The sequence below is a fragment of the Rhododendron vialii genome, chromosome 13a, assembly GCF_030253575.1.
Source record: "Rhododendron vialii isolate Sample 1 chromosome 13a, ASM3025357v1".
In the NCBI taxonomy this organism is placed as follows: Eukaryota; Viridiplantae; Streptophyta; class Magnoliopsida; order Ericales; family Ericaceae; genus Rhododendron; species Rhododendron vialii.
Window position 1 is genome coordinate 12469450 of NC_080569.1, and position 14227 is coordinate 12483676.

The window sequence follows — 14227 nt, forward strand, 5'->3', positions numbered from 1 at the left end:
CTGAACCGAAATGTACACTAAAAATCTAGACAGGAGCTTGGTCGATGTAGGTGTTGAACCTCTTATTTTGTTTGATTCGCGTTTAGTTCATTAAAAGTCAAAATTTTGTATTCTAAACATTTTCTTTTGACAATTTGGCCAAGAAAAAAAAAAAATTCTTTTGTATTATACTAAACAACAATGGTAAGCAGACTTCTATAGAAAGGAAAATGAATGCAAAAATGTATTTTGGTACGGTAGTAAGAAAAAGGAAAAAAAAAGGAAGAATGTGCCTTTTGATGTATTCTCTGATATCAATGAAATTTCTAACCTCTTGGAAAAAAAAAAAAAAGGAAAAGGAAAGGGCTTGTCTTCCGTAAGGTGTGGATTGCAGGGGTGCAGTCCGGCCAACCCCAACCCGGTGTTGCGTTTATTTTGATGATCTGATTTGTTCACGTTGTAGAGCTCGTTGAGTTACTAAAGTCACACAAAAAATCAAGTTAATATGACACTAAAATAAATCTCATTGGAACACTAGTACATGAAAAAAAAAAAAATAGTTGGCCGGGCATTGCTAACTTGAAGAGCACATTTTTCTATACAAATGTGCTCTGTGGAGATATATTATTCGGTATATATTTAGTTGTCTTGATTTTTTTACGTGATTGTAGTAGTCGACGAATTCTTTCATGTGACCGAATCAGATCATCAAAATAAACGTGAACGGAGTCAGTGTTGACCAGATTGCACGGTGCAGTCTACAACCCCAAGTCATTCACCCTCATATCCCTCCCATCCACTGATACCCACCTTGATCGAAACCTGACCAATTCCGGAATCCAAGGGTCATCTGCAACTTTCACTCTACGACCATTCCCAACTCTCCATCGGAATCGGATCCCTTACCATAAATTTTCCTCCCTTCTAGAACACTCCCCCTTCTAGAACACTCCTCCATGTCTACGAAGGATTCGACCCAATCTTCACCTCGAGAAAAGACGAATTTGGCAAAATACTTCAATTTAAGAGCCTTTGAAACAAGCGAGGACTCATCCGTAAGTAATCTTCAACCCTGTTTTGCCAACAATGCAAGATTAAAGCATGAAGGATCATGAAAGACTACAAGAAAAAGTATATTTGCTGGCAAAAAAAATAGTGAAGAAATTTAATTTTTACTCTGGATGACTAAACAACAATATTTTCGTTACCGATAAAAATAACTATAGATGATAAAAAATAAGATTTTCGTCACCAAAAGTGACTTTCGGTGACAACCTATAGTCTTTCATCACCCATAGGTTGTCGCCGAAAGCCACTTTTTCATCACCTATAACATGCTTTCGTCACTCTATAGTAACTTTTGGTAACGAAAATTTTGTTTTTCGTCATAAAATATACTTTTTCTTGTAGTATAGTGCCGATGCCACCACCTGACTTTCTTTTCGCAAAGCTTATCCCATGCCATCCTATGCATTTTCCTCTTCCCCTAGCCACAGCCCCACCAAAAATCAGCCATAATCGAAAGTTTGTCCCGCACACGTACAGACCATCTTGGAGTTTGATACACAACACATCACATATAAAGGAACTGTGCTACACACACAGCAATCTGTGCACGATTGTGCACAGATTTTATTGTGGGGCCCACCACGGGTCCCATACAAATCATCCGAGCCGTTCATTAAATGTAAAACATTTTTTTAAGGGTTCCCGTAAAAAATAAGCTCAATCCAATAAAAAATAAGCTCAATCCAATAAAAAATAAGCTCAATCCAATACCTATAGATGCTTCATCCAACCATCTAACTTTTCATTCAAATTTTTGGATAATAAAAAGTTATATGATTGGATCAAGCATCTATAGGTATCGGATTGAGATTGTTTTTTGTGGAGACCCTTGAAAAAATGTTTTACATTTAATGAACGACTTGGATGATTTGTGTGGGACCTGTGGTGGGCCGCACAACAAAATCTGTGCACAATCTGTGCACAGATTGTATGTGTGTGTAGACTTTCTGCATATAAAGGAAGTGCCAAAGCAACCGATTTTAACATCACCTCGCGACCCGCTTGATTCAGCTTAGACCCACTCCAACTCTCAGTCCTAGCCACCAGTTTATCCTTTGCATATGCAAAAACTGCCCTTTTGGATCTGCCAATATCAGCTGGCAACCCCAGGTAGCTAACCAACCGAGCATCTCTCCGGATAGCCAACAAGCCACAAAGCCTATACCGGACTTGAGCTGGAGTGTTTGCACAGCCCTTCATGTTTCGACCACGGGATTTTGTACAACGTTTTGGCTGTTTTCTTTCTTCACTGTCCTATAAGGGTCATCATTTAGCCCGAAGACCCGTAACCCGCTCAAAGCCCGCCCGGCCCTAGCCCATCCAACGGGCAGGCTAGCCCAGCCCAAAGTTTTTATGGGCCGGGCTTGGGCCTATGAATTTTTACTCAGCCCGTCCGTCGGCCTGGCCCCCGAGACCCACCGCAAGCCCTAAAATCTCCCTGTTTTTTGGAAAAAATAATTTAATGTTTTCAAATTGTCTAATCCATTTGGAGACCAAAAAATCAACTTTGGGGAGTTTTTAAAACTGTCCATATACAAACAGTGTGTGCATGTAAAAAACCCCCACTTTTAAGGCAAAGATTCCATCATTGTGTGTTTTGTTTTATTTTTTTAATATTAGTCTATTGCTTAAACGAAGCAAATTTATTCTAATCAAATTTGGGTGCACTACTTTTCAAATTTTAGGTAGTGGGTGCATAGCTTTTCATATTTTAATTTTCTAGATTCCAGATAAATCAATTTTTGAATTCTGACCGTTGTGAGCTGATTCGTCCAAATGCTGGCCCGTTGGCCCGTCGATTGGGCTAAGCCCGTGGGTGGGCCTGGACTTTAAGTTTTCAAAGATAGCCCAGCCCGGGAAAAAATAAAAGCCTGCTAAGCCCGAGCATGGGTAATGACTTGCGGGCAGGACTGAGCCGGCCTGCCCTGCCCAATGATGACCCTTACTGTCCTATATTCAGGGCTGACCCAAAGTACCATAGGCCCTAGGCCTATAATAGGGGCCCTATTTATTGTTAACAAATGAATTGAACGAAAAATTTAAAAAGAATAGTTTTTGCTAGTAATTAGGAAGCATTAAAATTATAAAATACTTTTTTTTTTCCAAAATCATGTCTATAAAAATATATTGGAAACCTCACACAACTATAATTGTGAGTAGCAAATTAAAAAAAGAGGCTGCAAGGTTTTGAACCAACGTTGCACACACAACTAACGCTACACCACATAACTGATAGGGCCCTAACCGATATCAACATATGTAGGCCTAAATGCCGATAAAAAAAAAAAAACATATGTAGGCCTAAAAAATATATAACACGTCCGCCAAAAATGGGGTGTTTTTTTTTAGCCTATGAGTTTTTGTTTGCTACTTGAGCTTCTATTTTGGGTCAGATGTGGTCATGATGCAGCAGCCGGGTTTGGAGCTTTTGGGAGCAATTTGGAGATGTTTGAGAAGTTTTGAATCTTGGGTGTTTTGTCGCTCATAGGCATATCCGGATTTTTGTTTCGTTATCCAATTATCATTGGATTTTCTCTTTTTTAGGATTCCTCTTGCTCTTGTATTATTTCACAGAGCTTGGGTTTTCCTCTCTCTTTCTTTTTGATTGATGTACCCATTGCCGAGTTTGCTTCTATAAAAAATTTTGCCATTTCAAAAAAAAATGGGGCACTAGGCCATGGTCTCTTGGGCCTTGCCTAGGGCCGGCCCTGCCAATATTTTCCATTTAATGTGTGTGTTTGCGAAAATTTATTATGACAGATTTTTAGATTCCAGCTTCTAAAATCAGTTTAGAATATTTGTTAAAAATTCTACACAACTGAATTTTAGAATCTATAGAATTTAAGAACTTGAAAAAGGAAAGAAATTAAAATTCCAAAGCTGAGTTTGAGTAGCTTTTGAGATTCTGCAACACAAATTTTCAAAAAATGATAAAATTCTCATAATCTCAGAGCTGTAATAAACAAGTTTTTCTACTTTTACTAAAATTCGAAATTTAAAATCTGAAATCTGTATCCATGGCTATCGTAAACAGTCCCATGTTATAGTTTCTCTAGTTTTCTGGCTAATTGCTTTGCTTCATGCATGGACATGTCATGAGCTAAGTAGTTAATGCGCAAGGTTTTTTTTTTTCTACTCTCGATCGACATACCTTTGTGGAGTTAATAATCTTATCTTCTTGCCGATCGATCATAGTAAAAAATAGTGTAAAACCATGGTAGAATGGAGGATTTGGTTTGGAGGATAGGGAAAGGTGTTGCTACGTTGGGGTGAGGTACTGGTGTAAGAAAGTAAGTCAAAATTAATGATGGATATATATATACGGTTGAAACTGAAGTGGTTTAGGTCACACGTTAGGTTAAGGGGATGATTTAGGCCATGAAAAGTCATAAAATCTGATTTTAGTTCAGTTAATAAAGTAGAAATTTTTTTTTTTTTAACATCAGTAAATACAGTAGATTGTGCTAAAGGATTTGAATTGGTTAAGTGTCGGTCCAATTCGGGTTGTGTGGACGGTGACCAGTCAATACAACGCGACAAAAATCAAATTAATTTAATTAACATATGCAATCTATATTATCCTAAATGAATTGGATTACAAATACTATTTACGAAAATGAAATGCACAATTAACTAATACTTGGAAAATCATGGTCCTTACACAAGTCTACTCGTATGATGTAATGCACAATTAACTAATACTTGGAAAATCATGGTCCTTACACAAGTCTACTCGTATGATGTATACACATCCTATTATTTGAAGGAAATCCGGATGAAAAAGGTAAACAAATGCGGCCAATCTGCACTTGAGATTTTTTGACGAAATATACCCATCGATGCTACTCCCTCCTTTTCATATTGAGAGTCCTTTATGAAAAGTGACGCAGCGTAATTCACGAGAGACTAGTTAGCGTACTAATCCAAATAAGATAAACAACCCGTCGCAACGAGCAATTCTTGCGCACAAGAAAGAAAGAGAAAATCTCTGCAATATTATTGATTGCTTTAAAAGTTGAATAATTGAATAGGTTACAACCTTTTTTATAAGACCCTAACTCTAGAAATCCTAATGTAAAAGAAATAATAAATCATGCCAAAACAAGCAGCATTAAATAAAAGATATTTTCTAATTAATTAAAATAAAATCCTAATTCTTGTAGACCAAGAATTCTAATAAAGGTAGAAATCAAAATCAAACCGAATACGGAAAGTTAATAATTCTAACCTAAACGAAAATATTTCTAGCCAAAATCTTATTCTAAAACAATAAAAATAAAATACAAAAACTCTCCATTTTTATCCTACATCAGTCTCATTTTCTTCAAAAGAACTCGACCTCGAGTTCTCGTTGTTCGAAACAACTTCACACGTTGGCACTTGTCTGCATCAAATTTGAACTTCAAATTAATTTTTTCGAACACGAACTTCAACAATGTGCTCCACTTTGCTTGACCTTCAAAATATTCATGTCCCATTTGCCAATTGGTTGCAAGTTGATAACAATAGCATTGACGAAATGAGGAATATTTCAACTTCTTACTTCTCCAAAAATTTGTCAAAGAAAAGTTTTCATGCAATAATCTTTTCTCTTTATGCTTCACCTTGTTGACAATATTCATTAGATGAACATTAGAAATCGATTCAAACTGTTTCACTCCAAGAAAATCAACAAAAGCAACTTTAGCCCTATTAAAGATGCAATTATGTTGTGAATCCATTGTTTGGATATACGTTTCAAATTGATTGTGGAACAATCCTTTTGAAGGTATTTCATTTGACACCCCTGTATTGATGGCGAGACCCTCCTCCTCAACACAAATATTAGTATCAACCATCTCCAATAGACAACTGTTTCGGTCCTCAACAACTTAATCACCACTATCAATATTATTATTTTTAATATCAACTTCGAATGTGACCTCATCCACGGCTTCTATATTATATGTCTTATCACCAACCTCCGTTTCAATTTTTGGTTCATCAACTTGATTCACAACCTCTTTGACAACTTCTTCAACGACATCTTTGACAATAATGGTTGAATTTTGTTGCTTTGGCCCACATTTTTCCTTCAGTAATTCTTCATAGTTCCATGGCAAAAATCTCTTCACCAAAAGCCTTTTAATTCTCGACCATGCATGAATTCGACGCTTGCCCAATCGATCTCTTGACGATTGTAAGTTTAACCACCATTGTGGCGCCGGGCCCATAAGCTTCAATAACAAAAACCTCCACCTTTGTTCGGAAGGAGTTTTTGTAGACTCAAAAAAATCATCAATATCCAATATCCAATATCCAATCCAAACTATCTTCAAAAACTTCAAGACCACTAAAATTTGGCAACTTATCGTAATACCTTAAATTTGCTTGTCGCTTTATCGACTGATAATCATCATGGTTCTCGAATAGTTCGCGTTCAAATTCATTCCTATTATTGTAGTGATAATAAGAATATCCTCTGGAGGCATTTTGGTGAATAGGTTGGTTGCGGGCAAATTTCTCAACGCGGTTCCTATTTTGGTTAGGAGGTTGGCGATGGGCAAATCCCAACGCGCGATCCTTCTCAACCCTTTCTGGCCTTTGGCGATTTTGTAGAGTTACCCCGACAGCAACTCACAGATCTCTGCGAACTGAGTGCGAGTATCTTGACGGATCTCGACTAACAGAGTGCTTCGGTCTTGCAACTGTGTTTGATTATCCTCCATCATCTTCCTGAGGTCAGCAAGCCCACGACCAACGTTAATGGATGTGTCTTCTTCTGTGTTTGGTGCTATCGAACTAGGCAAAGTCGTGCTCTGATACCACTTGACGCAACGTAATTCATGAGAGACTAGTTAGCATACTAGTCCAAACGAGATAAACAACCTGTCGCAACGAGCAATTCTTGCGCACAAGAAAGAAAGAGAAAGCTCTGCAATATTATTGATTAAAAGCTTTAAAAGTTGAATAATTGAATAGGTTACAGCTCTTTTTATAAGACCGTAACCCTAGGAATCCTATTGTAAAAGAAATAATAAATCATGCCAAAACAAGCGGCATTAAATAAAAGATATTTCCTGTAACGGCCTTGATTTTCAGTCAATAAAAATTTCGTTAAATATTTGAATTTTATTACTTGGATTGCTTTTAAATTCCTATAATTTATCGTAACTACATTTTAGCCCCTTGAAATTCGTTTCTTAACTAAAATGTCCTACTTGGTGTGTATAATTCATTTCTAACCGGCTAGTTGGAGTAACTAAACTAGGAAATCACCTAGTTACATTTCTCTAACCATAGATGGACCTTTTTGCTCATTTTTGAACCTTGTGAACCTTTTCAACCCTAGACTTAAAAATTTATTAATTATTATTATTATTATTATTTTATTATTTTGGTTTTCTTCTTTGTCCATTGGACAATAAAAGTTAGGAAAACTTTTATTCATTGGATAATAGAAACCCTAGATTTTATATTCAAGATATTCTTTGTTAGGATATCAAGTACTCATATATATAGTTATAAATAGAATTTTATAATTATTTAAAAGGACATTTTGGTTATTTTAATGTAAAAATTTCCTTATTACCTTTGTCCATTGGACAATAAATACTAGGGGATTTATTATCCATTGAGTAATAGGTTAGTCTTTCAACTAAGTACAAGGATTGAATAAAAAAAATCATTTTCTAAATCCCCATGTGATGATGTACCAATATTTTATTATGGGATTTAAAACCCTAAGATTTTCTAAGTATTACTGTACTATATTATTTTATATTGGGGTTTTGTACCCAATTGGATTAATTTAATGGGAAGATGATCTCCCTAAATTACATTAGTACCTATGTGAATATTATATTTGTACTTGGATGATTAAAGAATTGACTTAGTACACATGTGCTTGTTAACTAGTTTAATAGGAAAAACTTAGCCTTTAAGTTTTCTTGACTCAAGTACCAAAGTACCTATTGTTTATTATTTTCTTGTACATTGTAATATATATATGTGTGTGTGTGTGTGTACTAGAGAGAGAGAGAGAGAGAGGAAAGGGCCGAGAGGGAGAGAGAGGGGAGAGAAAGAGAGAGTTGACCGAGAGAGAGAGGGAGGGAGAGAGAGAGGAAGTGAAAGAAGAAAGATTTGGGTTGTACCATGCCTTAACCACCATGATCTTCTTCATCCTTCCAATCTTTGACAAATCTAACCTCCATTGTCCTACTTTGTACAATTATCAATTGTTTAACACAAAATCTTGTACAAACTCTCATTTCTTACACAAATCTTCCAAGAATCAAATCCAAGGACTAAACCTAGCCATGCAAATCTACTCTCCTTTCTTACACAAATCTTCCAAGAATCAAATCCAAGGGCTAAACCTAGCCATGCAAACCTAGAAACTAGACCTTGATCTTCCTTGAAAGCTTGATTTCTTGAATTAAAAAATGGGATATGGAGAGAGAGAGAGAGGGGCCGGCCAAGAGGAGGGAGAGGGTGAGCCTTGCCTATAAATAGAAGCTCATTCCAAGCTTAAACTCACACCTTCACTTCTTGCTCTCACTTCTCTCTAGAAATTCTAAGTGTTCTTAGTTCTAAAGTTCTTGTTTTCTTGTGTTTCTTGAGAGTTCTTGAGAGAAACCACCAAACCACTTCCAAAACCACCTATAGATCTCTAAAGTAGCTTAGTTTAGTTAGTAAGTTGTTTCTAGGAAGAGAAAAGATCATCTCTCTTCCTTTTGAAGCAATCCGGAGTCGTTACGCCGCCGAATCGCAAAACCGACGAAAACCGACCAACCACTAAGAAGTAAGGTAGGAATCCTAGTCCACCAACTCTATGTATTGTATAAAATCGTATGTTTGAGAATAGAACGTCATTAAGAAGTAAACTTTGATCATTCTTTCTAAAGTAGATAAAATTATCTTTTGTTGAAAATATTGAAAATGTATGATTTATGTTCGCTCATGGTGTTTCAAGCATGCTAAGTAGTTTAGAGTTGGATGATCTTATTAGATTACAATGAATGATTCATGCTTACTTTGTCCTACCGCGGAGTCTTTACATGTAAACGAGACACGAGAATCGAGAAAGTAGAAACATGGCACCTAGGGTGTGGTTAATGAAAGGAAATGTATTCCGATGACGGAAATGTTTTTGAAACGACATAATGACCGGTTTTGGTGGTATTATGTGAGATGTGTGTGTGTTCCAATGGGAATCCAGAATAGCGGAACCATTGTGAGGTTGTGTGCGTTCCCATGGGAACCCGGAGCGGCGGAACCATGGTGAGGAATGGCTTGGTTATCCGTGGTACGGAGCCAATGCAAGTTTTGTGTGCCAATGGGAACCCGGTGCGGCGGAACCGAGGTTGGATGAGTTAAACAAATGATTTTGAAAAGTTGATTTGTATGTGAAAATATTGACACGGTCTACGATGAATCGCGTAGGAGAAACACGGAAATCTTGGACACCAACGATAGATGATTAACGAATGTGGATGTGTGATTGCTAGTGTTGTTGTAAATGATTTACTGTTGTAAGGTTGGTGGGTAAGGATTTCCTATTGAGCGTTGTAGCTCATGGTGTTACCTTTTGGTGACCCTGACATATTATATTGGTGGCGACACCGGTATAATGTGTCAGACCTCATAGATGAACAGGGTGAGATGTACACCTTAGAGGCCTTCGGAGCCGAGGAGCTAGCCATGATGGAGGAAGAAGCGGAGCAGTAGATTGGAACCCTAGTTCCCTCTGTTATTTTAATAAAAGTACTTTTGTAAGGTTTATGATGTAATAATGAGCCAAACTCACTTCGTTTTTATAATAAAATATTTTTTTTAACGTACCCAAAATTCGGGGCGTTACATTTCCTAATTAATTAAAATAAAATCCTAATTCTTGTAGACCAAGAATTCTAATAAAGGTAGAAATTAAAATCAAACCGAATACGGAAAGTTAATAATTCTAACCTAAACGAAAATATTCCTAGCCAAAATCTTATTCTAAAACAATAAAAATAAAATACAAAGGTTGTGTTTGGTTGAGAGTTTAGTTTAGTTTAGTTTTGGTAGTGGGTGGAGAAAGAAATAGAGTAATGATTGAAAATATGGGTAATGATTGGGAACGATAGAGAGAGAGATGTGAAAGTAATAATTGAAAAAATAGGGTAATGATTGGAGAAAGAAGTAGGATAATGATTGGAAAACAAAACAAAAACAAAACTAAAATGACAAACGAACAAAGCCAAAAACTCTTCATTTTTGTCCTACATCAAAAAGTCATGCAATTTTATAAATTAAAAAATCAACTACTACGGTGTATAATTTTTTGAAATTTTTTGCACCAAATTAAAGAATTAATCAAGATCTTGAAAAATGTGAGAAATAATTCAAAAATTTATACACAGAAGTAGTTGATTTTTTGATTTGAAAAATGATAAGAGAGAGTATTAAACTCTCAATATGAGACGGATGGAGTATTATTCATCCACTACATTTTTTGTGGAGTCCACTCAAGATTTCAAAAAAATACAAAAAAATATCCAAAAATTTTAAAATAATATTTTATGAGGCCCTATAAAAAATCAGCTTTAATGGATATCGGTAAATATTATTTCTGGGTTCGTACGTCCAAAACTGCACAGTTGAGCATTTTCGCTCTTACAAATCTAAAAATAATACTTACCGATATCTGTTAGAGCTGATTTTTTATAAGCCCCTCTAAAATATTATTTTAGAATTTATGGATATTTTTTTTTATTTTTTTTTTGGAACCCGAAATGAGCTCTATAAAAAATGTAGTGAATGATATAGTGGTTTAGTGTAGTGTACCTAGACTTATTGATTATTTAAAGGGGATCCGGATGCAAGATCTTTCATCATAAAGAATAGAAAACCAATTGGTTGGGGAATCATGCAACTATGGCCCAAGATCTTTAAAGATGAAGTTGACATATTCAAAAGCGCCATAATTAACAGCATCATTGAATTTCAAAAGATTAAGGTTGCTATATATATATATATGGAGTGATATAGTCTGTCACCAACTGATGCAGACTTGATTGCTTCTACGTACGTTGATCAACATGAGACGCAAGGAGCATAGTAGTATATAATAAGATTTTAGTGAATTTTTCTAGAATCAAATATTCTTCAAATCCTTTGAATCTTCACGTATTTTTCATGATAGGATTTATTTGATTTGCAATTAACTTTAAAATAGGAAGTTTCTTTTCAGTTCAGTTTGTTTTGGCATATGTATTGGCTATTTTCTTTTAATTAGGAAGTTTCTTTTCAATGCCTTATTTTGGCATATTCATAGAATTCTCTAGGAATCTTTTTCGGTAAGTATAGACCTATTCATTCCTAGAATTCTCTGGGAATCAATAAGTATAGGAATATGCCAAAACAATATTATCAATTATGCCGAGCAAAAAAAAAAAAAAAAAATCAATTATCAATTATCAATAGCCCCGTACACAAGTCTACTGTGATAGAGAATAATTAGTTAAGCTTGGGTAGAAGATATATATATATATATATATATATATATATATATATATATATATATTACTCATATGACATATACACATCCTATTATTTAAAGGAGATCCATATGAAAAGGTAAACAAACGCGGCAGATTAGCAAGTATTTTTGGCAATGGTTTTGCTTGATTAGCAAGTGTATTATCTTTTGGTTAGTTGTTTGCTGATATATATGTTTGGGTACTAGTAGCCTATAAATGATCGCTCTAACTCTATAAGTGTAAGCCTTAGCAAAAATTAGTTGATGAATTTTATGGAGTGTCTTTAGAGAGAGTATCTCTTGTTTAGTTTTTTTTTTTTTTTTATTAGCAAAATAATTTTATTAGAAACTCACAAAAGATAAATCTCTTGTTTAGTTATGATAATCTTAGGATTCAATAGACCTGCAGAAGAGCTGTTCGACAGGACATTTTGGCTGGTACACTTGTTTTTTTTTGGGTAAGTATAGTCTGGTACACGTTTCTATGCTGCATCAACAACAATGAGAAAATAAAATCATCATACGACAAACACACAATAACAAGTGACAACCAAAGCAAATTATTTTTGAACCGAAGAAGTTAATCGATTATATATAGATTCAAGAGTCCCAAATGGGGCCAAATGCGCAAATTCCAGCAGCTTTGCATGCATTGACAACATCCCTACTTCCTTCTGGATTACTTGTAACGACCACCAGCTCAACTCCCCAATTTCTCGCAGCATCGACGCTCATTTTCGAGACGTTGGGGCGTCCATGCACCGCGGTGTCATGAATAATCACCTTCTCTTTCGGATACCCACCTACCCACTCTTCGACCTCCTTTCCGAAATTTCGCTCAATCCCTTTTGCCACCCAAAGCAAGTAAATATTAGCCGCACAAGGCTGCAATAGGAACGATAAATAGACGCAAAGTCCCGAGCCAGTAGCCACCACCAAAACCTTATCGTACATGTTCAATAGATAAGGAAGTCCAGCAAAATGAACGGCTCGAACCCATAAGTGACTTGGTGGGTTCGAGACCAAGGACCTTGTGAAGTCACCCACAGCACTAGCCAATATCATGTGCTCTTTTTTCCCATCCGAAATGATTCCAAATGCGTGCCATTCTGATAAGGGTGATGGGCTGATTCGGCCCAACAGCCCAGCTCTTACGCCGCCTTCGAATTTGATGATCGAGGTGTGGTTAGAGGGAGCAGAGACATTAACCTTGACTCGTCTCACTGTAACCCATGGGATGATTATGAGCACTGTGGTTGCTGTAGTTAACCAAACTTCTTCAACTCTTATTAGTCTTGAAAAAGGGTTGCTCTTGTACGTTTTGGTTTTTGGGTCGTAAGAGATTGTTAGGAGGATAAAGGCCCAAATGAGGGCAAGAGCGGTCCACCCGGCAAAACGGTGGGTCCTTTCGAAGATGTTGTGGTGGAGGTGACGGAATAAAGGGAATGCTGCCAGAGAAGAGAGAGAGAGGAGAGAGAGAATGGCGGATGCTACTGCAATGATCTCAGGGGAAGTGTTTTCTCTGTCTCTGAGAGTGAGGACTAAAGCATAAATGATCCAGGCAATGGAGGAGATGCCGCAAGCGCTGTGGACCCCCCCAAGGGACTGCAGGAGAGACGCGATGGTTGTCTTGACGCAGAATGGGACCCACGACCGGCCGAAAACCTTCACCACGATATAGAAAACAATCCTCAAACACAGCTCGCTACGGCATAAGGTCAGAGCAAGAATGTTACCGATGGAAAATAGAGCAGCTTTGTTTGTCGCATATTGGAAGTTTCCGGTGGCTGAGAGAACCAAAATAGTGATGTTTAAGGTCAAGCAAATCACAAAGAGTTGCTTGTAGACTGTGAAAAGGCCTTGATCGAGCAGGATGACCGATAATCTTGACTCTTTTGGCCTATTTGGCTTCTGGGTTTGCTCTCTTATGCTTTTAACAGGTGGAAGCTCCGAAAACGGAACTCGATTCAGCTTCTCCTGCATATGACCGTCTTCCATACACATACTTCTGCGGCTGAAGTCCTCATCCTCTGGCGGATAAAGGTCCTCATCCTCTTGCGGATAAAGGTCCTCTTCGTCTTCATCGTCAAACTCTAGATCACAGAAATGGCTACTATCGCGACTCACGGACCTTTGAGCCGCGTTGAAGGAGCTGAAAATACGGGAAGAGCTCCCCCATGGAAACCAATATCTTTTGCTTCCGCTGGCTGGGGCGGTGGCTATGTGGGTGGTTGTGTCAAATGGGTTGACATGAGGCTTGATCTCAGATGCCACACCTCTGAAGCTTGAGATCTTTTCTGGGTTTTCCATGTGTCGGTTTTGCTGTCTCAATTAGAAAGCAAAGACAGGAAATAGTCTGAGAATTAAGGGAGAGTAGTGAGAGCCTTGTGGTCTTAGCTAGTTACAAGAGAAGTCTGTTAATTCAATTATAAGCCCAAACTCCTAGTATGAGGCTCCCTTGTAAACTTATGACCGGAAAAGTATAAAAATATGGATCGATATTAAAAAAATTCAAATAAGATGACACTTAAGACAAATAAGATATCTGTTTGATACTTTTTTCGTCTTTGGTGAACTTTTTTTTTTTTTGGCTTTCGGTTATAATTTTATTGTACTTTTTAGACTCATCTCGTTGAGACGGATGAATAATCCAAAAAATATCACGCAAATCTAACAAAT

The 14227-nt window shown here is 36.8% G+C and overlaps 1 protein-coding gene across 1 annotated transcript; it reads right to left on the reverse strand.

Annotated features, from left to right (window-relative positions):
- Positions 1-11979: 11979 nt before the first annotated feature.
- LOC131313686 (adenylate-forming reductase 03009-like) lies at positions 11980-13959 on the reverse strand. The gene has a single exon (XM_058342130.1). The coding sequence runs from the start codon at positions 13856-13858 to the stop codon at positions 12149-12151; it is 1710 nt and encodes a 569-aa protein (XP_058198113.1). The 5' UTR covers positions 13859-13959; the 3' UTR covers positions 11980-12148.
- Between the last annotated feature and the right edge of the window lie 268 nt (positions 13960-14227).